At 40.4% G+C, this 23,331-nt stretch overlaps 2 protein-coding genes across 15 annotated transcripts; both read left to right on the top strand.

Moving 5' to 3' along the window:
• Positions 1 to 8,461: 8,461 nt before the first annotated feature.
• Positions 8,462 to 8,986, top strand: LOC148874320 (protein FAR1-RELATED SEQUENCE 6-like). Its single transcript, XM_088960758.1, has one exon. It carries the CDS (start codon positions 8,462 to 8,464, stop codon positions 8,984 to 8,986), a length of 525 nt encoding a protein of 174 aa, XP_088816884.1.
• Positions 8,987 to 12,781: 3,795 nt separating this feature from the next.
• Positions 12,782 to 22,707, top strand: LOC148874319 (pentatricopeptide repeat-containing protein At1g11290, chloroplastic-like). 14 transcript variants are annotated; one of them, XM_088961475.1, is made up of 4 exons: positions 12,782 to 13,751; positions 13,848 to 13,965; positions 14,083 to 17,268; positions 17,492 to 22,707. In XM_088961475.1, the coding sequence occupies exons 1-3, from the start codon at positions 13,443 to 13,445 to the stop codon at positions 15,351 to 15,353; spliced, it is 1,698 nt and encodes a 565-aa protein (XP_088817601.1). In that variant the 5' UTR covers positions 12,782 to 13,442; the 3' UTR covers positions 15,354 to 17,268; positions 17,492 to 22,707. The 14 variants fall into 14 exon arrangements, with proteins under 14 accessions (XP_088817601.1, XP_088817599.1, XP_088817600.1 ...); XM_088961473.1 differs by having other exon boundaries at positions 12,783 to 13,751; positions 13,848 to 17,268; XM_088961474.1 differs by having other exon boundaries at positions 12,784 to 13,965.
• The last annotated feature ends 624 nt before the right edge of the window (positions 22,708 to 23,331 follow it).

The raw sequence follows: 23,331 nt of genomic DNA, 5'->3' as shown, positions 1-23,331 counted from the left end.
CCCTTTGGCCTCTGTCAGACAAGGTTCAGAGCCATTTTCAGGTAAACCTTTTTGTCCAGTGAGTGTTTACCCATCATATTCATGAACGCCAAGGTACCATGAGAGAGTTCCATTTTCTGGTGAAGCCCCTCCCACATCGATCTATGACGCCCCTATCATCTTATGAAACATTCAGATAAGCCCAACTGCAAATGGATAGCCCATTTTTTGGTGTGTTTCCTCATTACTGAATGACCCATCCTCATGCTAATGATGGAAGGCCTTTATAGAGTTCATCATATGAATCTCCCTATCACATGCACTCATATTAGTTGGAGGGAACAAAATTACGCCCTAATTTGATTTAGGTCAAACCAAAGTGGCTCTCATTGATTTTCATAAAGCCAGATTTCGGTGGGCCTTAAATCGGCTAGGGTTTCGCATGTAACCTCTTGATGAGGTGTGGGGCCCACCACTGAGGGAAGTCATCCAATGACCAAAAGGGACACCATGGCAATGATGTGCATTCGGCCATGTGTGCGCAAGCGCCACTATCGAATGAGCATGGGCCAAGCACTTATGGCCCTTGTACGCAGCACATCACACATCCAAACATCTCATGCAGGGATAAATTGATCCAATCAATTAATTATCTGTAAGGCCCATAGGAAGCCTCTTAAAAATCCATAATATTAACCATTAATATTATCTAGGTATATTGGTTGAAATAGGATCACCCAGTTCGGCCCATATAGCTTTATCCTTTGAAATAGGCTTTTAGCAGTTTTAACTATTTAAAACTGGGCGTTTACAGGTTGGGCCAAATTAACCATTTAATTAAATATAAATCCTCAGGCCCATTAGTGGGAAAATTAGGGCTGACTTTCAACCTTGATTAAACCCTAGATTTGGTCCAATCAGTTTGAACCAATCTTGGTTCAAATGGGCCTAGGGTTTGATCTTTAATTAAATCTTTAATTCAAGAAAATAATCTAAAATTAAATACTGATAAAAGAAAATCAAGAATCGGTTAATCAGGGCTGTTCGCATACTCCATCCTACAAAACAGAGGTTAGATCACAGATTGCAGTTTCATAAACTGCAAATCGCAGATAGCGAATGTCCTATCTACGAAATCTCCTTCTCTGCAAAATCTCCCTTTCTACGCCGCCATCATCGATCCAAAAATAAAAATTAAATAGAAATCCTATTTCTATTAATAATTACATCAGATCAAATGCCTATAAATTGAGTCTAAAAATAAAAAAAAATTATTTAGAGACCAAATTTAATAAATAAATTCAAGAAACTGCAAATCTTGCAGTTCTCCCTACGCAAACCAAGAATTCAATCTCCTATTGTACGAACCGCCCATAAATCAAGAAAATCATATAGAATTATTCTAAACAATAATCAGATTTATGTAAAACTAATTTCAGATTATTTGCCCATCAATTTTGGGAACAAATTTCCCAAAACCCATATCTGCGCAAATTGGGTAGAACGCCTTCTCCCTATTTCCGTAGGTTCAGATCTGAAACAGAATGGTTCAAGATTTGAACCATGGCTCTGATACCACTGAAGGGATAGAAATCCATCACATGAACGCCCAAAGATTGCAGAATAAGGGGGCGAATTTCAAAAATTTTTCTCTCTCTTCAACTAGGAATCGAATTCCCTATTTAGAAAATCATATTTTCAATGATCATTCTTGAACCATAAACAGAACCAGATTTGAACCAAAAGGAGTAGGGAGGGGTAATACCTGATACAAAGAAGTAATATCTCCCAATGGAGGTGTTCACGCCCAAGGAAGGATCCAAAATCTGTTCCCACTGAAGATGGCGCAGTGCAGGGTGGAGCAGAATCAACAATGTTCTTCCAAAAGAACTTGACCCTTCTCAAGAAGCGGCTTGTGAATACAACTCCCACCAATCTTTTCTCCAAAAGATTGTTGTCAAGATCCAATCTTGATTTCTTCCAAAAACTAGAGATCGAACTGTTGTAGGCGGCGGCTGCAGGAAGGAGGTGGCAAGAGAGTATTTGTAGGGTGCAGAATTCTCTCTTCTTGTGATTTCAGCTCTGAAGACAAGAATGTGTTGGTTGCATGTCTAAAGGCCGTCGTCCCCTTCTCCTTTTATAATCTTAAAGGGATCAGCTCCTAATCCCATTAATAGTTGCTAACCCAAATCATAATTGGATTAGAAGTCCCTTTAAGATAAAGGATAACCCTTATCTTATCTGCAGATTAGATCAGCCATCTCCTAATCTAATTAGGAGATTTCCAGATCTAAATCTCATTTAGATCTTGGATTCTCTAAGTGGATAGGTTATGGGCCCAATCCTATCAGTTGATCCATCTCAGAATTCGCCCCTTAAGTGACTAATCAAATTAGCCCAGTTCGAAATGGGCTTAAGGCCCATTTTAGGTTATGTATTCATTTAGCCTTCCAAACCGCTGCCCAGTTGGGCTTCCTTGTATGGGGTGGGACCAAAACATTGATCTACACATCAACCACATGGGTTCAGCCCAGCCTTTTTTACAAGGCCTGGCCGAATACACTGTTATGGACAGTGCACCCCCTGAAACCCATCAGATGGGTTCTATGGGCCCAACACTTACCCTAAGTGGTCCCTGGGCCAAGCCACCTTATAGCACCCAGGGACTGTGAGCAGATGCAAGATTAGCCCATTAGGTATTATCCTCAATGGTCTTACACTTAACCTCTCAGCCCATAATGATCATACACTGCCCGACAAGGGAGGACCTCTCCCTCGGCTGCAAGGAACAGTGTTGCACTCTCCACTTATATGGATCCCAGGAATTAAAACCTTTTGCAAATCATTTAAAAACCATAATATATATACTTTTATATCTCATATAAAATATATTTTGCAAAACAAATCTCAACGATTGAAATTGGCTGCCGGCAGTCTTGGTTTCCATTAGTGAGAGTGCATCCCCGATCATTAGCTTTGTCCGACAAAGGGGTTGATCCTGTCACTATGATCACCCACTCAGATTAATTCTCAGACTGTCCCAACATACCAAGGTTTTGACCCCCGCTAAGGATCTCACTGATTGGTACATGAAAGACAGCCCAATCCGACACCTAGTGTAGTATCATAATCGAGTCTAGGGGTTGGGTGTAACTTTCCAGTTTTGCCCATCAATCTCCAAGGTCCAGGGCAATACTAGAAATCTGGTCCAGTTCAAAGATTCAATTAATCCTACATTGTATGTGTCTAGGGTCTCACCCCGGTGGCTGTGACAAGCCACCCCAACCGACTTGGTGGCACCACAGTGTCAACCTTGTCAAGATAGGTCTCTCCAGACCGACCCACTGGCTGTGAACATTCTAAACTAACACGAGTCTCATTAAGTGTCCAGTTTAAGGGTATTACACAGAAACATACCAAGGGAACATGAATCAAATATGCACTTTTATTCATTTACAATAAACTCATAAAGTCGATCATTTTGATGGAAGCTAAGGGCATACAAAACTGTCTAACAAGTGATCCTTGGGCCAAGCAACCTTGTAACACCCAGGGACTGTGAACAGATGTAAGATTAGCCCATCAGGTATTACCCTCAATGGTATTACACTCAACCTCTCAGCCCATAATGATCAAACACTGCCCGACAAGAGAGGACCTCTCCCTTGGATGCAAGGAACAGTGTTGCACTCTCTGCTTATATGGATCCCGGGAATTAAAACCTTTTGCAAACATTTTAGAAACCATAACATATATGTACTTTTATATCTCATATAAAATATATTTTTCAAAGCGAATCTCAATGATTGAAATCGGCTACCGGCAGTCTAGGTTTCCATCAGAGAGAGTGCACCCCCGATCATTACCGTTGTCCGACAAAGGGGTTGATCTTGTGACTATGATCACCCACTTAGATGAATTCTTAGACTGTCCCAACATACCCAGGTTTTGACCCCCGCTAAGGATCTCACCGATTGGTACATCAAAGAAAGCCCAATCCGACACCCAATGTAGTATCATAATCAAGTCTAGGGGTCGGATGTAATTTTTTAGTTTTGCCCTTTAATGTCCAAGGTCCAAGGCAATATTGGAAATCTGGTCTAGTTGAAAGATTCAATTAATCCTACACTGTATGTGCCTAGGGTCTCACCTTGGCAGCTGAGACAGGCCACCCCAACCGACTTGGTGGCACAACAGTGTCAGCCTTATCAGGATAGGTCTCCCCAGACCGACCCACTGGCTATGAACATTCTAAACTAACACGAGTCTCATTAAGTGTCCAGTTTAAGGCTATTACACAGAAACCTACCAAGGGAACATGAATCAAATATGTATTTTTGTTCATTTACAATAAACTCATAATGTACATCATTTTGATCGAGGCTAAGGGCATACAAAACTGTCTAATAGGAGGAGTGGGTTTGGTGGCCATTACACCCCTCCGCACTCGTCGGATCAGCCTTTGGACAATTATTGCAATTCCCAGAAGCAGTCCTAGAGGGGAGGCGCGGGGTAGTCGGGCGGTGGAACCACATGCACGAGGAAGGGAGAGGTCCCCTGGACGTACCCAAATGAGGTGGAGATGGCCTGGGCCATCGGGTCGAGGGGCGATCAGAAGGTTTTGAGATGCTCGTTGAGCTAGTTGGAGTAGGGAGGAGTGTTTGGTGGCCATTGCACACTTTCACACCCACCAGAACAACCTCTAGGTGATTTTGGAAATTCCCAGAAGTTGTCCTGGAGGGGGGACCCTGGGGTAGTCAGGTGGCGGAATCACATGCACAGGGTGGGGAGTCCCCTGGACGTACCCAAATGAGGCAAAGATGTCCCAAGCCAATGGGGAAGGTCGACAGTGGGAAATGGTGGCCATCGTACCCCTCTGGAAGAATTCAGGATGCTCATTGGGTTACTGGCAGTAGGGGTAGTGGGTTTGGTGGCCATCATACCCCTCTGCTCCTGCTGAATTGGCCTTCGGGCGATTCTGGAAATTTCCAAAAGCGATCTCAGAGGGGTGGCATGGAAGTAGTCATGCGGCAGAACCACACGCACAGGGAGGGGAGAGGTCCCCTAGACATACCTAGGTGAGGCAAAGATGGCCCAGGCCAATTGGGAAGGCCGATGGTGGGAAATGGTTCTTTTGCAAAACCATCGTTTCCCATCGTCAGCTTGGGCCATCAGGCCGATGGGCGATTGGAAGGTTTCGGGGTACTTGTTGGGTTAGTGGCAGTAGGAAGGAGTGGGTTTGGTGGCCATCACACCCCTTCGCACCTACTGGATCGGCCTCCAAGCGATTATTGTAATTCACAGAAGCAGTATTGGAGGGGGGCGCAGGGGTAGTCGGGTGGTGGAACCACATGCACAGGGAGGGGAAAGGTCCCCTAGACGTGCCCAGATGAGGCAGAGATGGCCTGAGCCAATGGAGAAAGCCGACTATGGGAAAGTGCTTTTGTGGAACCACCGTTTCCCACTGTCGGCTCGGTCCATCAGGCTGATGGGCGATTAGAAGGTTTTGGGATGCTTGTTGGGTTAGTGGCAGTACAGGGGAGTGGGTTTGGCCATCGCACCCCTCTGTACCCACTGGATTGGCCTCCGGGCGATTCTAGCAAATCCTAGAAGTAGTCCCGGGGGGCACGGGGGTAGATGGGCAATGGAACTACCTCCATGGGGTGGGGATAGGTCCCCTAGACGTACCCAGATGAGGCGGGCATGCCATGGGCCAAGTATCAAAATTGTGACTAAGTATCACAAGTATACAACTACTATCACTACAATTTCCACATAGCAACGATACAACTACCAACATTAAAATTTCTATATAGGTACTAAACATAAGGATGGGGTGGACTGCGGAAGGGATGATACAACTACTGACATTACAAATTGTTGCTCGATACACTGCTTTCGACCTGCGCTCTCATCTCTGTGACTTTGCATCCAAGCTCCAAATTCTGCTAGCACAAAGCCAAATTCTACTGCACCAAAGCATCCACATCTCTCTATAGGATCCGGCTCTGCCTAAGAGTGTTGCGGTATTCTGGGTATGTGCTATCCACCACACGGATGTGGTGTCTTCTCTGATATGACGAATTCCTTTATCAGTCGTTGTTTGTATGCTAGTTCCTGGCAATGGACGTAGTTTTCCGGTAAATGATACCTCGTGACCATGCATGTTGAAGGCCATAGTTGCTTGGTAGAGGCCATTTCTGAAACTCATGATCCACTCAACATCTCGTGCATTCAATTCGCGAAGGATCAAATTGAGCAACTCCCTCTATGGAAGAATGACAGTGGTAACATTATTTTGCTCCATCATGGACCTGAAAAACTATGTATAATTTGGTTATAATGTGAAGTGTGTTAACCAAACTGGCATTTTCCACTCCATTTATAGATGTTTTAAGAGCCTGGGCTATCTGTCGATGGGTCACCGCATTGACTGATTGACATGCATCGGATGTCAACCGGTCATTGGCATCGGATTGCCCCTTGGTGATTTGGCTACAACTCGTGCCGCCATATCCTTTACACTTGAGTGTCCATCGGTCATTGACTTGAACCGCAATCCCATCGTTTCTATGCTAGCCTTAGACCTCGTGCATGGGCGGCCAAGTCATGGGTCAAGCAATGCATAGGTCTGGCCTATAACTCCAGCCTATGATGATGTCTATCGACGGGTCACCCATTGACTAATTGACATGCATCACGCTACAGTGCTCCTACTTTGCAACGGATTGCCCCTTGGTCGTTGTGCTACAACTCGTACCACCATATCCTTTACACTCGAGTGTCCATCGGTCATTAACCTCTGCATGGGTGGCCAAGTCATGGATCAATCACTAAATAGGTCTGGCCTATACCTCTAGCCTATGGTGATGTCTGTCGATGGGTCACCCACTGACTGATTGAGATGCAATAGTGCTCCTGCTTTGTAACGGATTGCCCCTTGGTCATTGGGCTGCAATTCGTACCGCCATATCCTTTACACTCGAGTGTCCATCAGTCATTGACCTGAATGGGTGGCCAAGTCATGGGTCAATCACTAAATAGGTCTGGCCTATACCTCCAGCCTATGGTGATGTTTGTCGATGGGTCACCCACTAACCGGTTGACATGCATCACATTGTAGTGCTCCTGCTTTGCAATGGATTTCCCCTCGGTCGTTGGACTGCAACTCGTACCGCCATATCCTTTACAGTCGAGTGTTCATCGGTCATTGACCTGCATGGGCGGCCAAGTCATGGGTCATTCATTAAATAGGTCTGGCCTATACCTCTAGCCTATGGTGATGTCTGTCGACAGCTCACCCACTGACCGATTGACATGCACCACGCTACAGTGCTCCTGCTTTGCAATAGATTGTCCCTTGGTCATTGAGTTGCAACTCGTACTGTCATATCCTTTACACTCGAGTGTCCATCAGTCATTGACCCGCATGGGCGGCCAAGTCATGGGTCAATCACTAAATAGGTTTGGCCTATACCTCTAGCCTATGGTGATGTTTGTTGATGGATCACCTACTGACCAATTGACATGCATTACACTACAGTGCTCAAAATACCCCCTACTCCTCCTATTTAAACCCTACCCCCACCAAAAGTAGTTATCTCATAAGCACCAAACCCACCACCAAGGTTGTTGGCAGTCCACCTATCATTCGTCTAATACACGGTATTTTGTTCGTTCTTCTTACTGACATTTTCTCCCCCCATTTTCTATTTGCACTAGTAGTTATGACTGATGATCTATATCTTTTTTTGCATGTATGTCTTCAGTTCACAAACACATATGGACTTCGGGGCAGATAATTCAATCTTATGCATTTGTAGCTTCAATGGCAAATCAGTTGGCATCACTACAAACGAGACCACAGAATTTGATTCATTCGTGCTGGACATATGTAGTAGTTTTGGGATCAACCTACGTGACACAAAGATATATTACACAATCCAGTGCGAGGAGAAATGCAGCCTCAAACTTCGTAACCAAAATGAATACAAACACTTATTTGGTTCAACACCAAAACTTTGGACATTAGAGTCTCATTGAATGAACCAACGAGGGATGTGGGCTACTGGAATGATTGTGGAGAACCCAACTTCGACAACAATGGCCAAAGCATGCATATGTGTATTGGCTCAAATGGTATGTCTGATAGTGGTAGCATGGCAGCAACAATGTGGCTTGGTCTTATAACTGGTGTTGGGCAAGTGTTCGATGACGTGGCTGCATTTCGGACTACCTTGTCCAAATACTCCATAGCCCATAGATTTTCCTATACATATAAATAGAACGACAAGACATGCATTCATGCACAGTGCAATATGGACAACTACCAGTGGGAAATTCGAGCTAGTGCACTGGGAGGAGGGCCTATGGTCCAAGTGCATAAGTACCAACCTCAACACTCACACACTGCAGTTGCATCATCCTCTATAAGTCTTCCTAGGTCAAATAAGTTTGTAGGAAATCTTCTTGTTGAGAAGATATGAGACAGTTTATCATGAAGAACATCAAATGTGATTACGCATTGCAATTAACGTATCAACAGGCTTGGAGGGGGAAAGAAGTTGCAAAGGTTCTAATCAATGGCAAAAATGATGACTCTTACTCACATATTCCATGGTTCTGTGAGAAGATTCTCGAGTCCAATCCAGGTTCGTATGTCACTTATAGTATCGATGAAGATGGTCGTTTCAAGCGAATCTTCTTAGCATTCCATGCATCTCTCCCTGGATTTCACTATGGGTGTCGGCCACTACTATTTGTAGACGGGATGTACTTAAGTGGAAAGTATCAGGGGAAGCTTCTAGCCGCCACCACAATAGATGCCAACAATGGAATGCTCCCTGTTGCATTTTCCATCGTCCCCGTAGATTGCCTTGAGGATTGCACTTGGCTTATGGGACATCTTAAAGCAGTAATAAATGATGATATAGATGTTGTGATTATTTCAGATAGGGGCAATAGCTTGGTGGATTCGGTCCAACGGATTTTTCAACCAGATCTATAGGACTTCTGTTGTCGACCCCTTATGGAGAATCTAAAATCGTACATGACACGGCTTCGTTTATCAAAGGAGTTGTGTGATGCAATAAAGTCTATAATGTTCAAACTCATGTATGTGAGATCTATCGACAAGTATGAAGCACTAATGGGGAGGCTTTTATATTGAATGAACGCGTTGGCAGCTGGGTAAGGTCCACTGAACCTGAGCATTGGGCAAACTCCAATTTCCCAGTAAAGGGATGAGAGATCCTTCATATGGATGGTCGAACCCTATAGGTAGGTTGGGCGAAATTTCAAAAATTTCTCTCTCCCATGTGGGAATCACATTCCCTGTTTTAGAAAACTGCATTTTCAATGATCAATCTTGAACCCTAAACCAGACCAGATCTAAAACCAAAAGGTAAGAGAGGGATATACCTGATATAGAGTAGTAGTAACTCCCAATGAAGGTGTTCACACCCAAGGAGATCACCAAAGACTGCTCCCATTGAATATGGCACAGCATAGGGTGGAGCAGAATCAGTAGGGTGGTTCTTTAGCAAGAACTTGATTCTTCACCAAGAATCTGATGGAGGGCGAGTGAGCACGACTTCAGATCAGTTTTTCTCCCAAAAATTGATATCAAGAACCTTTCTTGATCACTCCTACAGGTGGAGATCGAATTGGCAATGGCGGCAATAGCAGGAGAAGGCAAGAGCAGAAGATGGCGTCAGTCCAATTGTGTGTTGTCTTCTCTCTTGTGTTAGTAAGACCGAGGATGAACTGGGGTTCGCACTTCTCAATTTATAGCCTTAAACAGAGGTTCTCCTAATCATATTAGGAGTTTCCTAATCCAAATATTGTATTTGGATCTGGACTCTCTTTAAGAGATAAGGATAATCCCTTATCTTATCTGCAGATAAAGATCAACCCTCCTAATCTTATTAAGAGTCCTAATCCAAATCCTTATTTGGATCTGGACTCTCTGAGTGGATAGGGATAACTCCTTATCCTATATGCTGATCTAAATCCCAGAACCGCCCCTCTTTAATTAATCAAATTAAACCAGTTCGAATTGGGCTTTATGCCCATTAAGTCTATGTGCTCACTTATCCTCCAAATTGCTGCCCAGTTGGGTATCCTTGTATGGCGTGGGACCCAAACATTAATCTACACATCAATCAAAATTGATGTACTTTATGAGTTTATTATAAATGAATAAAAGTGCATATTTGATTCATGTTCCCTTGGTGTGTTTCTGTGTAATACCCTTAAACTGGACACTTATTGAGACTCGTGTTAGTTTTGAATGTTCACAGCCAGTGGGTCGGTCTGGGGAGACCTATCCTGACAAGGCTGACACTGTGGTGCCACCAAGTCGGTTGGGGTGGCTTGTCTCAGCTACTGGGGTGAGACCTTAGGCACATACAGTGTGGGATTAATTGAATCTTTGAACTGGACCAGATTTCCAGTATTGCCCTGGACCTTGGAGATTGATGGGCAAAACTGGAAAGTTACACCCGACCCCTAGACTCGATTATGATACTGCACTAGGTGTCGGATCGGGGTGTCTTTGATGTACCAATCAGTGAGATCCTTAGCGGGGGTCAAAACCTGGGTATGTTGGGACAATCCGAGAATTCATCTGAGTGGGTGATCATAGTGACAAGATCAGCCCCTTTGTCGGACAAAGGTAATGATCGGGGATGCGCTCTCACTGTTGGAAACCAAGACTGCCGGCAGCCGATTTCAATCGTTGAAATTTGTCTTTTGCAAAGTGTATTTTATATAAGATATAAAAGTATATGTATTATGGTTTTTAAAATGTTTGCAAAAAGGTTCTAATTCCCGGGATCCATATAAGTGGAGAGTGCAACACTATTCCTTGCAGCCGAGGGAGAGGTCCTCTTTTGTCGGGCAGTGTATGATCATTAAGGGCTGAGAGGTTAAGTGTAAGACCATTGAGGATAATACCTGATGGGCTAATCTTGCATCTGCCCACAGTCCCTGGGTGTTACAAGGTGGCTTGGCCCAGGGACCACTTAGGGTAAGTGTTGGGCCCATAGATCCCATTTGATGTGTTTCAGGGGGTGCACTGTCTTTAACAGTGTATTCGACTAGGCCTTGTAACAAAGGCTGGGCCGAACCCATGTGGCTGATGTGTAGATCAATGCTTGGGTCCCACGCCATACAAGGAAGCCCAACTGGGCAGCAGTTAGGAAGGTTAAGTGAGCACATAAGCTTAATGGGCCTAAAGCCCATTTCGAACTGGGCTATTTATTCAGTTAATTAAAGGGGCGAATTCTGAGATAGATTAGCAGATAGGATAGGGTCTTAATCCTATCCACTCAGAGAGTCCAGATCTGAATGTGATTCAGATCTAGAAACCTCCTAATGGAATTAGGATAAAGCTAATCTAATCTGCATATAAGATAAGGGTTTATCCTTATCACTAGAAGAGAAGGTTGATCCAAATATGATTTGGATAAGCACCTCCTAATGGGATTAGGAGCTGATCTTTTCAAGTAAACAAAAAGAAGGAGGGGGCGACAGCCTAGAGAGAGACCAAGAAACACTTTAGATCATCTTTAGTGCTGAAATCAAGAAGAGAGAATTCTGCACCCTGCGAATACTCTCTTGCCGCCTCCTTGCTCTTGCCGCCCTGTTTGCCAGTTCGATCTCCAGAAGTGGGAGAAGTCAAGATTGGATCTTGACATCAGTTCTTTGAGAAAGGATTGAAAAGGATACTGTGCTCACGTTCCATCCTGTTGTTTCTTGCGAAGGACAAAGTTCTTGGGGAAGAACACTACTGATTCTGCTCCATCCAGCACTGCGCCATTTTTAGTGGGAGCAATCTTTGGATCCTTCCTTGGGCGCGAACACCTTCGTTGGGAGATATTGCTTCTCCGTATCAGGTATCATTCTCTCCCATTCCTTTTGGTTCAAATCTGGTTCAGTTTAAGGTTCAAGATTGATCCTTAAAAATATGATTTTCTAAATAGGGAATGTGATTCCCAGTTGAAGGGAGAGAAAAATTTTTGAAATTCGCCCCCTTATTCCGCAATCTTTGGGCGTCCATGGGCAGATGCAAGATTAGCTCATCAGGTATTACCTTCAATGATCTTACACTTAACCTCTCAGCCCATAATGATCAAACACTGCCCGACAAGAGAGGACTTCTCCCTCGACTGCAAGGTACAATGTTGTACTCTTTACTCACATGGATTCTGGGAATTAACACATTTTGCAAACATTTTGAAACCATAATATATATATAAATATATTTTGCAAAACAAATATCAACGGTTGAAATCAACTGTTGGTAGTTTTGGTTTCCATCAAAGAGAGTGCATCCCCGATCATTCACTTTGTCCAACAAAGGGGCTGATCCTGTCACTATGATCACCCACTCAAATGAATTTTCGGATTGTCCCAACATATCCAGATTTTGACCCCCTCTAAGGATCTCACTGATTGGCATATCAAAGACAGCCCAATCCAACACTTAGCGCAGTATCATAATCGAGTCTAGGGGTCAGGTGTAACATTTCAGTTTTGCTCATCTATCTTCAAGGTCCAAGGTAATACTGAAATTTTGGTCTGGTTCAAGATTTTAAGAAAACCCGCATATACCTCAGGTTTCACTCTAGCAGTTGAGACGCCCCGAATTCACATCTACACTCCGCAAGAGAGCGCTCCACAATATTACCAGACCTGATATATCATCATCGAGAAATGTTGTTAATACATGACAGGAATGCCCTATGGGACGTTGTGGAAATCTGAACTCATAACGCTAATTTAAAAAATTTGTCTCGATTTTACATCTGCGCTCCACAAGAGGGCGCTCCACAATATTACCAGACCCGATGATATCATCATCAGGAAATGTTGCTACGGGAATGCGCTATGGGACGTTGTGGAGATCTGAACTCATTTGCTCCGTATACTAATTATTGATGACGAGTGACTAGATGTTATGGTGGGATGTGTGTGGAGCGCTTAGTGAAGATCGAATTCTGTATAACGCACTGCTAATTTAGACGTGTTAGAATACTTAGCTGCATACATGCATGTGGGTTACGTGTTCTCCTTAGTCATTGCTAAACTCTTTCCTCACTCTTCTCATTCAGCTTAGCTTTTGTCCTAAATTTAGGACATTCTTCTCATTCAGCTTGTTCTTCGATTCCTGCACTTGTTTTCCTTCTGACTGAACTTGATTTATAGAAAATATAGCTTCACTTGTATTAACCAAGATCCTACAGAAAGAGGATTTTGAGAGAGGTGAGTCGTGAGAATCGCAGCCAACCCTCCTTTCTCCTTGTTCTATCTTCTATGCATGAAAATAGAATCTGAACAGGAAAATATATGGGTTCATGAATTGAGACTCCCTCTAAAATAGCAGATATCCCCCCCTATTTCCGTTAAAGGGAATCAACTTTTAGAAAGTAATCCGAGCTGAAATCGAAGACAAAGTGAGGATGATAAAGAAAATGTTCGTGGTCCTCCCTGCTCATCACGTATGGTGTACAGAAGCGGCAAAAACTGTCAACCGGTTATTTTCCTATGCGGCAGTGAACTATGAAATCCCCGCTAGATACCCAGATTTTGATTTTGTGTTTTCTTATGCCGGTGAATGTGATGCCGAGCACGAGTCGAATTCAAAGGCGTTGGAGCTCTTGCCTCAATTGCTACGACATGGATCGTTGCTTACCCCGCATTTGCTTAACAGAATTGTCTCGGCCTGTGCGAAATTTTCGTCTCTGTGCATGGGAAAGCAAATCCACAACGTAATTATTAAGCTCGGTCTTGACGCTAACATGTTTATCTGTACTTCCCTTGTCAATGTGTACGCTAAATGTGACGAGATGTCATCTGCACAACAGGTATTCAATGAAATGCCTCAAAGAAGCGTAGTCACTTGGAATTCCTTGATTTTTGGTTATTTACAGGTACAATTAACCAGCATGGCCATTGAAATGTTTATTGAAATGCCTAAAACTGGTATGTTCCCAACTGCTTTCACTCTCTCTGCAGTTCTGGTGGCTTGCTCTCGATTACAAGCGAGAGGCCTTGGAATTCAAGTACATGGTCTTTGTTGTAATGTCGTTGTTGGGACAGGTTTGATCGATATGTATTCGAAATGTTCCATAGTCGATTCAAGGAGAGTATTTGATGAAATGCATGAGAAGAATGTTGTTACATTCACTTCTATTGTCACTGGCTACGCACAGAATCAACAACCGGATGAGGCAATAATTCTAGCAAGAGAAATGCGTCGTTCAGGTATCAGACTGAACAATATAACTTATAATAGTCTGTTGAGTTCATTTTCTAGCCTGGATGATTTATATCATGGTAAGCAAGTTCACTGTCAAGTAATCCGAGAAGGTTTTGAGTTCAACCCATATTTAGTTGTTACCCTCATAACCATGTACTCAGATTGTAGTTCTTTAGAGGACTTCTGCAAGATCTTGCCAGCCATTTCATCCAGGGAAGGTATCACCTGGAACTCGGTTATTGCTGGTTTTTCACATCTAGGATATTGTGAGGTGGCCATTAGATGCTTTGCTAGAATGAGACAGGCATGCGTAGACATGGACTTCTTCACCTTTACAAGCATCCTAAAAGCAATAGGAATTCTCTCAGCTCTAGAAGAAGGGATGCAAATTCATGCTTTGATTTTCAAAACTGGGTGTGCATCCAATGTGTATGTTCAGAATGGGCTTGTTTCGATGTATGCAAGATGTGGTGCTATCTTTGATTCAATGTTAGTTTTCTTGTTGATGGATGAACCTGATTTGGTTTCATGGAATTCATTGATATCAGGATGCGCTCAAAATGGGTATGGTAAGGTTGCTCTTGAATTGTTTGAACAAATGAGAACAATGGGGATCAAACCAAACCAGACAACCTTCCTATCCGTGCTTTCTGCTTGTAGCCATGAGGGGTTACTTGACAAGGGGTTTGAGTATTTTGATATGATGAAAATTGATAATTCATTAGAAGCCCCAAGTGTTGAGCACTATTCCTGCATGGTTAATCTGCTTGGTCGAGCTGGGTATCTTAGTGATGCAGAATGCTTTGTTAATAGCATGCCTGTAAAGCCAAGGGCATCAGTCTACAAAGCTTTGCTCAGTGCCTGTCAAATTCATGGAAATGTAGATATTGCAAAACGTGCTGCAAAGAATCTTCTTCAGCTGTGGTCCCACGATCCTGCAACATATGTATTGTTATCAAATGTGCTGGTGGCAGGAGGATATTTGGATGAGGCAGCAGGAGTATATGAGTTTATGTGTGAGTGGGGAGTTTGGAAGAAACCTGGATGTAGTTGGATGAGAGTTTCAAACAAGGATCTGGTTTTCCCTGTTGGTGGGAATACTGGCAACTGAACCTACACTAGTGTTGTAGAGTCTAGATGGCATATAGTCATTCTTCTAATTTTTAGAAGAGCATTACTCTAATGAAACCTTTTAGTAAAACTCATTACAAAAGTAATGATTTTTCATTATTTATATGGAATTTAAATGTATTGTAAGTTAATAGTTTTATTTATAAAAGTAATGAAATTTAATAAAATTTAATAATTTGCTTTATTTCTATTTTTTTAGAATTAATGGGTTTTACTAATTCTACTAATTTTTTTTTTAGTTTTTATTTTTATTTCTTAATTGGAATTTGAGTGAATAGAAATAAACCGTAATACTAATATATCTGTGTTATTTTTAATTATTTTTTAGTTAGTTTTATTTTTTTGTTATATAGTTTTGTATTAATTGCTGATTAAAAAAAGTTCTATATTAATTGAAATTATTATTAAAATTAATGAATTTTTATTAATCCAGACCTACACTGAATATGGGTCTCATGCTTCTTGCATGGCCCATATTTTCATATATGAAACCCATTTATAGTACTGGATATCAATACAAGAATAATGGGCTAAGTCGGCGATTTAGAGCCAGTGGCTAGAAAAACTACCGGCCCAGATATACCTAAGGCGGCAGTTTTAACTTGGCTGCCTGCTATGGACTAAACTAAAGAAAATGAAAAAAAACCTAAGGGGAAGGCAGTTCTATGAACTACACTGACTGGTTTTATGTTAAACCGGTCTTGAAGCTAAGATAAAATGGTCTAAAAAACCAATCAACTGAATGCAAAATCAGTTGCAAATATTGTGGTTACTCCTGCTGTTTCATTCATATTGGTTTCCTTCTCTTCTTCTTTCACCTAAGGGTTTAAGGGTTTGATTACTGTGAGAAGGAATAGGGTTTGATTGAAGAGGTTTTTATTCAAGGAGGAAGAAATAGATTCAGGCATTTTACATCTATGGTTAATAGCTTGATTGTGAGAAGGATTTTATTCAATTGATTAAAACAAAATATAGTTGAAGGAAAGTCATCCAATAGCTTCAGTCGTTCCACAATGACAAGGTAACAATGCAAACCTAGCACGATTTGTTAGATAGGTAGACAAGTAACAGTATTTTTTGTTTCTTTTTTGTTGGAAGATTTCATAACTAGACTTCTTAGAGGTAGCTTCCAGAAATATGTAAATATTAGAGCATAAATGGATGTCATTAAGATGTCTGTGTTTAACTGAATACAGTTCTCTACCATTTCTAGTGATTTTTCACTTTGATTTCCATCTTTTTTAAGGTCAGTGAGGCCCATGAGCTGAACTTATTAGCTTGTATGTAAATAGAATAATTTCACCTAATTGCTCTCTAATTGCCACCTGAATTCATGGCCTTATCTCTCTCTCTCTCTCTCTCTCTCTCTCTCTCTCTCTCTCTCAAAGTAGGGAAGAATAAAGTTGGCTCCCTGTGCCACTTATCCAACACCAAAAATGTGGCAATATAATTGTTTCTTACATGGAATACTGCTTGTCAGGCCACATGTCAGATTAACCATCTCCACAAGAACTTAATTGTTTAGATAGGTTTACTCTGTTAAAATAAGGATTCCTGAAAGTTTTTGAGGTTTTTGGAGAAAGCTTATGGATTGGTTCATTTGACAACTTTGGAAAATCCAAGGGACAAAATTATCAAACAACCATAGGTCTCTCTAATCATTTGGATTTCTACTTTGGGACCAGAAGAATTTTCGTCATCATTTTAGTTCATATTTTGAGAAATCCAACAAGACATCATTATTTACTTCAATTCTCTATGAAGACTAAGATATTACATATCATTTGTCTTTCAGAACCATCACAAGGAAAGCACACCTGAAGAGCTGTCAGCTGAGTGGTCTCTTTAGAAGACTTCTGGTTGATGTTTTGGGATCTCAGAGAGCTTGAGCAAAGGTATCCTCTGGTGAATATGTTGGTTTTTTCTATGGTAATTAATTTGTTTATCTCTTAGGGGTTCCAAATTTCAAGTATCAGTACAATGTTCTGGTTGGGATATTCTAGCAAATTTTAGGATAGTTATAATTAGCCCAAGATATGGTTTTCCCAATTCAAATCCATTATGCATATGGGTGTTCAATGCAATCTTTCAGCAATGGTTCTACATTATTGTTAGCAGGGAGGAAGAAGCTTATCTTCATATCCTTGCCATATGTGAACAGAGCCCTCATTGTTGGGAAATGGGTTATCTAGATCCAGAGGATTAAATCCCCAATCGCCAAAGCCGATCATTAGGTCTGGATGGTGAGGTTCAAAAACATCATGCTGTCTTTTCTTTTCCCAAAATTAGACAGATTTGTTTTTTGTGTGCCATCATATAAAAGGCGTGCTAACTGGCCCAAGTGAAGAAGCACATTTTCTTGTGCTGAATATTGATTGTGGGAATGAGTAATCATATTTGTTTGTTACTGCATTTTGACATATTGGTCCTTAGGCAATCAGATTTTTTATCAATCCATTTGCATTATCATAATTTTCCACAAAGTACAAATGAAATTTCGTTGAGAAAAGTTGGTTAACTACCTGACCAACACTTAAGGCTCCTTATAGCTTTTCCAGTATCCCTGTTTCTTTTTTGTTGAAAATTGTTGGTGTCCCTCTACTGCAGAAAGTGAAGGGAATATCATCTTCCCCTCTTCATAGCCACTTCTGAATAATTCTCAAGAGATGACATCTGTTGTTACATTCTGGATTTCAGGCCATACATCCAATTCACAAGACCCTTTTGGCTAGCCAATTTGTTCCATTTGCTAACCTCACTACAACTTGCATAAAGTGCAGGTAACATAAGCTGTTACAACATCAAAGAAGCAGCCATGCCCATATCAATAGTATGTAAAGCATGAAAAGTACTTTTTGTTAGGTGGCTTAACACAGTTTAGTTTGTTTTGATTCTTTGACCTTGATCTCCATTTAAACAATTTCATTGTGAATGCCCACGAACTTGGGAGAGCTGCAGAATTTATAGAAGCTTTACCTTGTTTTTTAATTATCCCGGAACAAGGGATATGTGACTATTGGCCAGGTTCAGATTTAACGTATTTATTGCTCATGATAAGTATCCATAATCCAGACATATTGATTAAATTAGCAATGGATCACTTAACCTGATAAATTTAGAACCTATCCATTGAGAGTCAGGACTCTAGATAAATGTTGAACTACACTGGATAACCCAGCTGATTCGTTCCTTGATTAGGGAAGGTTGATTTGATTGACCTGGTTGGGTGGCTAGCCTGCATAATGATTTTGTTTGTATGTTATAGCATAATCCCTTTTCAAGAAGGGAAAAAAGAAAAACAAAGGGGGGGGGGGGGGGGGAAGGAATGAGACATCTAAGTCAAATAATAATGTTCAAAAACCGGTTGTTCCTTTCGCAATTTGGTTTCAATTTGGATCTCAATAGATTTTGCAGTGTTTTTGACATGGAAGATGGTGAAGTTATCCTTATATTACTTAGTCCCTGGTGGTTTAAGTCTTTTAGGACCTCTAGTATTAGAGATGAATTGATTGGACTTGCTCATGGCTAGAGGTTGATATTTTGCATAGGGTTTGAGTAGGTAGAGGTGCAAGGTGATTCTTAAGGGCAGCAACTTCGGCGGGTTCAAAGCTGAACATTTACCAAATTCTGAATGAATCTGGCCCAGCTCAATGGCATGTAAAATTTTCAAGTTGGATACCAAACTAGCACACTTACGTTTCTCTCGAACTAATTGACTGGTTATGGAGTTAAGGCTATTGGCCAGTGTTTGCGAACCGCCGTTGACCTGGATGGTTGGACCATTTGGCCCGAGAACCATCCAAGCAATCAGTTCCCTTTTACCACAAACCCAGTCCTTGGCCAAAAAACCATTGAATTGGTTAGTGACCCGCTGACCCGGGTAGTTGAACTGTTGACCCGTTTGACCTGTTTAATAGTTATGGCCATTTTTATTTTAATTACTTTTTTTTTTATTTTTTGTTGGAACAGGCTGTCCGTTTGAACCAGATGGTTGAACGGTCAACCCAGAAACCAGTGGCCAAAACAGTTTTGGTTCTGAGTCGGTTTTTAAAACCTTGCTATTGGATGTTTAACACATTTTAAAATGTCCTTAATTTCTCTAATATTTTCATGACATATTTCCATTTCCATGGATAACAACACAAAAATTTATTGGAATCGATATATTCCCCAATGAACACTATCAGCACTATGTAGAATACAAGAGAGAGTTTCCATGGCACATTTCCATTTCTGCTTCGGTGGGTAGTGATATGGAATTTTACCAAAAATCAACATATTCCCTAATGAACAATACTAGCACATATTGTAGATATGTGGAGTAATAATGTTGTTCCATAACCTTAGTTTCTTAGATTTGTTTAATGATTTCGAACAGGATAATGCTTCTTTTGTCACTTCATAAAATATCATTCCTTGTTTTGCATATTTTACAATGTTTACACCATGTTCCATACAATATTTATGACATTTTTGACATGTTTTTTATATTTTGATGATTGACATTTCCACTAACACCGGCATTTTAAACCTTTGTTCTACATTAGTCAAGGAGGTTAGATAATTGGTGTCTAAATTGAAAGCCTCATTGGGTGGTTTGCTAGGTAGGCTAAGTTCCTTGAATCACTTATGTAGTATGATGGGAACACCTATGTTTAAAGAACCAAACCAGGCATAGAAAGTGAAAAGGGAGAGGTTCACAGTTGGAAGTTGAACCTTGGTGACACAATATATATGTACATATATACTATAAGTCGATAAATACTATATATGACATGTTTGACAAATATTATTATACTTGAATGTGATGGATAGATCCATATGTTGGACAGATTGAATTCAGTTGTTTCACGGCTGAACCTCTTAGGGTTGATTGTCGAATTACAAAAAAAGGTCAGCCCAAAATCGAGAACCGATTTCTCAGTATTTGAAAATCCAATGAGTTCGAACTTGTGCAGATGTGATAACCACGTCAAATTTGATGCTTTTATTCAAAAACACAACATAGATTAGTAGAAGAACATTGTCTTCCTTGGCTAGTTTGAACTAGGGTTTATAGGAAGTTGAAGAGAAGAGAGAGTGCAAGAGAATGATTGAAAAGGTGTATGTCGACCTCTCCCTCTTGTCCCTATATAAAAGACCTCTTTCCTAAGGCTCAGTTTGGAAGAAGTACTATACAAATATGTAGAGTGCAAAATCTTATATTTTGTATTATTTTTATGTATTTGTACTCTTTCCAAATTCAGCCTAATGTACTGAGCACTAATCCAAATCAAATTTAGATAAGGTCTTTAATTACACTAGGATAATGGAGGTCCAAACCCATTTCCATACATCCAAATCTAAGTTGTCATCTGACTAGTCTAACTAGTCTAGTAATTGGGCTAAGCCTCATTTCTTTAAGTGATTTATGTTCCTAACTGTTGCAAGTCTTCTTATGCTTGAATTTATATGGTGTATGACCTACAAAGGTCTCACATCAGTCTATATTGGATTCAACCCATGTTTGGAAACACATGGGCCAAATTCATTATACAAGGATAATGGACCCCTGAGCCAATTGAATTGGGCAAAGTTTGAACCAAACACTTAAAGTCTAAGTGATCCATGGTTTCAACCACCCTATGCAGCTCAAGGATAATGAATTAATATGAGATAAAGCCCATCATGTTTTAACCCTATAATGGTCTTTTGCTCCTAACCTCTTAGCTTAAAATAATAAAAAAGTTATTCACAAATAAGAACCTCTTCCTTGACTATAAAATGCAGTGTCACATTTTCTAATTATATGAAACCCTACAAGTAGTTTTAGGTTTACATCAAAGAAAGTGTAAATTTTAATATTCACTTTGTAGAGGGGTTGATCCTATCACAATGATCATCTATTTAGGTAATATCCTAAATTGTTGTAACATATTTGGGTATGTATTTGACCTTAATATACCTAAGTCCAAAAGAAGAAGAAAAGGAAAGGAAAACAAGATAAACATGTATTGAGATTTGAGAAGGAAAACAAAAAGAAAATAAATAAATAATTTACAAAGGATGGGGAGGATAGAAAACACAACTGACATGGTCCTAAAGAGGCTCAAAAGATCCATTAAATGAATATTGAAATGTTCTACGACATGGTCATAGGTAATGCAAGCTATATGCAAATATATATATATATATGACATGGTCCTAAAGAGGCTCAAAAGATCCATTAAATGAATATTGAAATGTTCTACGACATGGTCATAGGTAATGCAAGCTATATGCAAATATATATATATATATATATATATATATATATATATATATATATATATATATATATGTATATATATATTAGAAAGAGGAAAGAGGGGAGGTGAGGAGAAGCTCACATGGACCTTCTCCCTTCATTTTTTACACTTGTGTTTATTTTTTCAAATTAAATTTTAAAAATACAACAAGACAATTAAAATCCATCATTATTCTCTCTAATAAGATATCTCTCTCCAATAGTTAATGTTTGTATAATTTCTCGACTTCCACTAAATCCATCTTTTCTTTTTAAATCTCTTTTAACCCCTTTTGGCTCTCTGTTAAAGGGCATATATCTAATAGGTTGGGTTAGGTTAAGTGCCAAACCATGACTAACCCTAAATATGGACCTAAACTGATGCTAAAACCCAAATATGACTATACAACTCGAGCTGGCTTTACCTGGGAGTGACAAATTTTTGGTCCACCTGAACCGTGATTAATATGGTGTAGTTGAAATTTTTCTAATTGGGCAACCCAGACTTGTAGCCTTGAACCCAAACCTAACCAAATTTCTATTTGACCCATGCATTGCATGGATTTATGTGCTAGTTGGTTGTTTAAGGCGTGGATGAGCATTGTGTATGTCCGTTTTACCTTTGACTGCCGTAAGACTTTTCATTGTGTAGCATAGCCACAAGTGCTTATGGTCCAAAAGAAGAACTTTGGGGATGCCCAATCCTTGAGCGGCAACAAGAGTGCAGCTCATGATACGATCGGAGATGATGCAAGTGAAGTGACCAGATGAATGCTCGACGATGAAGAATCATTGAGTGGGCATGGGCCTTATATTTACAACAAAAATTGTAAATGTTGTCATGCACCGAGTGAATGGTTCCTTTCTACATGGCCAGATTAATGAGTAAATGTTTTGTTTTCTATCAAAAAGATTCGTTTGTATGTGGTGCCTTGTACATGGCTCGCTGTCTCTGTGTTGTATTGATTATAATGTGGAATTTTTGTTTGACAAATATTTTAATTTTTTAATTTGGTCTATTTTTCATTGTAAAGATAAAATGTAATTTGAAAAATTACTTTTCTCTTCATTCTAATCCCTCTCATTAAATATTATATTTAAGGTAGTATCTCTATTAATATTCATTGAATCTTATTTTTAAGGGTGTCAATGGACCGGTTTTGGATTGGATTCCATCCGGTCCAAAATCAATTTGGACGAATTGGACGGACCAACAAGACATTGGATTGGACCAATCCGGTTTAAAATATTTATTAGATTGGATTGGACCTGGTCCATCCGTAACAAATTTATATTGGATTAGGTTGGATTAAGTCAATATCTGGTTCATTGATATAAGATAAGAATATATGTGTCAATGGACTGGATTTGGGTTGAAACCAATCTAAATCAAAATGAATTTGAACATATTAGATGGTCCAAACATTGAATTGGACCGGTCCAAATTGGTCCAAAACATTCATTGGATTGGATTGGACCTGGTCCATTTAAGCCAATATCTGGTTCATTGATATAAGATAAGAATATATGTGTCAATGGACTGGATTTGGGTTGAAACCAATCTAAATCAAAATGAATTTGAACATATTAGACGGTCCAAACATTGAATTGGACCGGTCCAAATTGGTCCAAAACATTCATTGGATTGGATTGGACCTGGTCCATTTATAATGGACTCACTTTGGATTGGATC

This window comes from Nelumbo lutea, chromosome 1, assembly GCF_056320005.1.
Source record: "Nelumbo lutea isolate HS-2025 chromosome 1, American lotus-T2T, whole genome shotgun sequence".
Classification (NCBI taxonomy): Eukaryota; Viridiplantae; Streptophyta; class Magnoliopsida; order Proteales; family Nelumbonaceae; genus Nelumbo; species Nelumbo lutea.
Note: the sequence above shows the minus strand (reverse complement) of the source record. Positions and strands in the feature narration are given on the sequence as shown.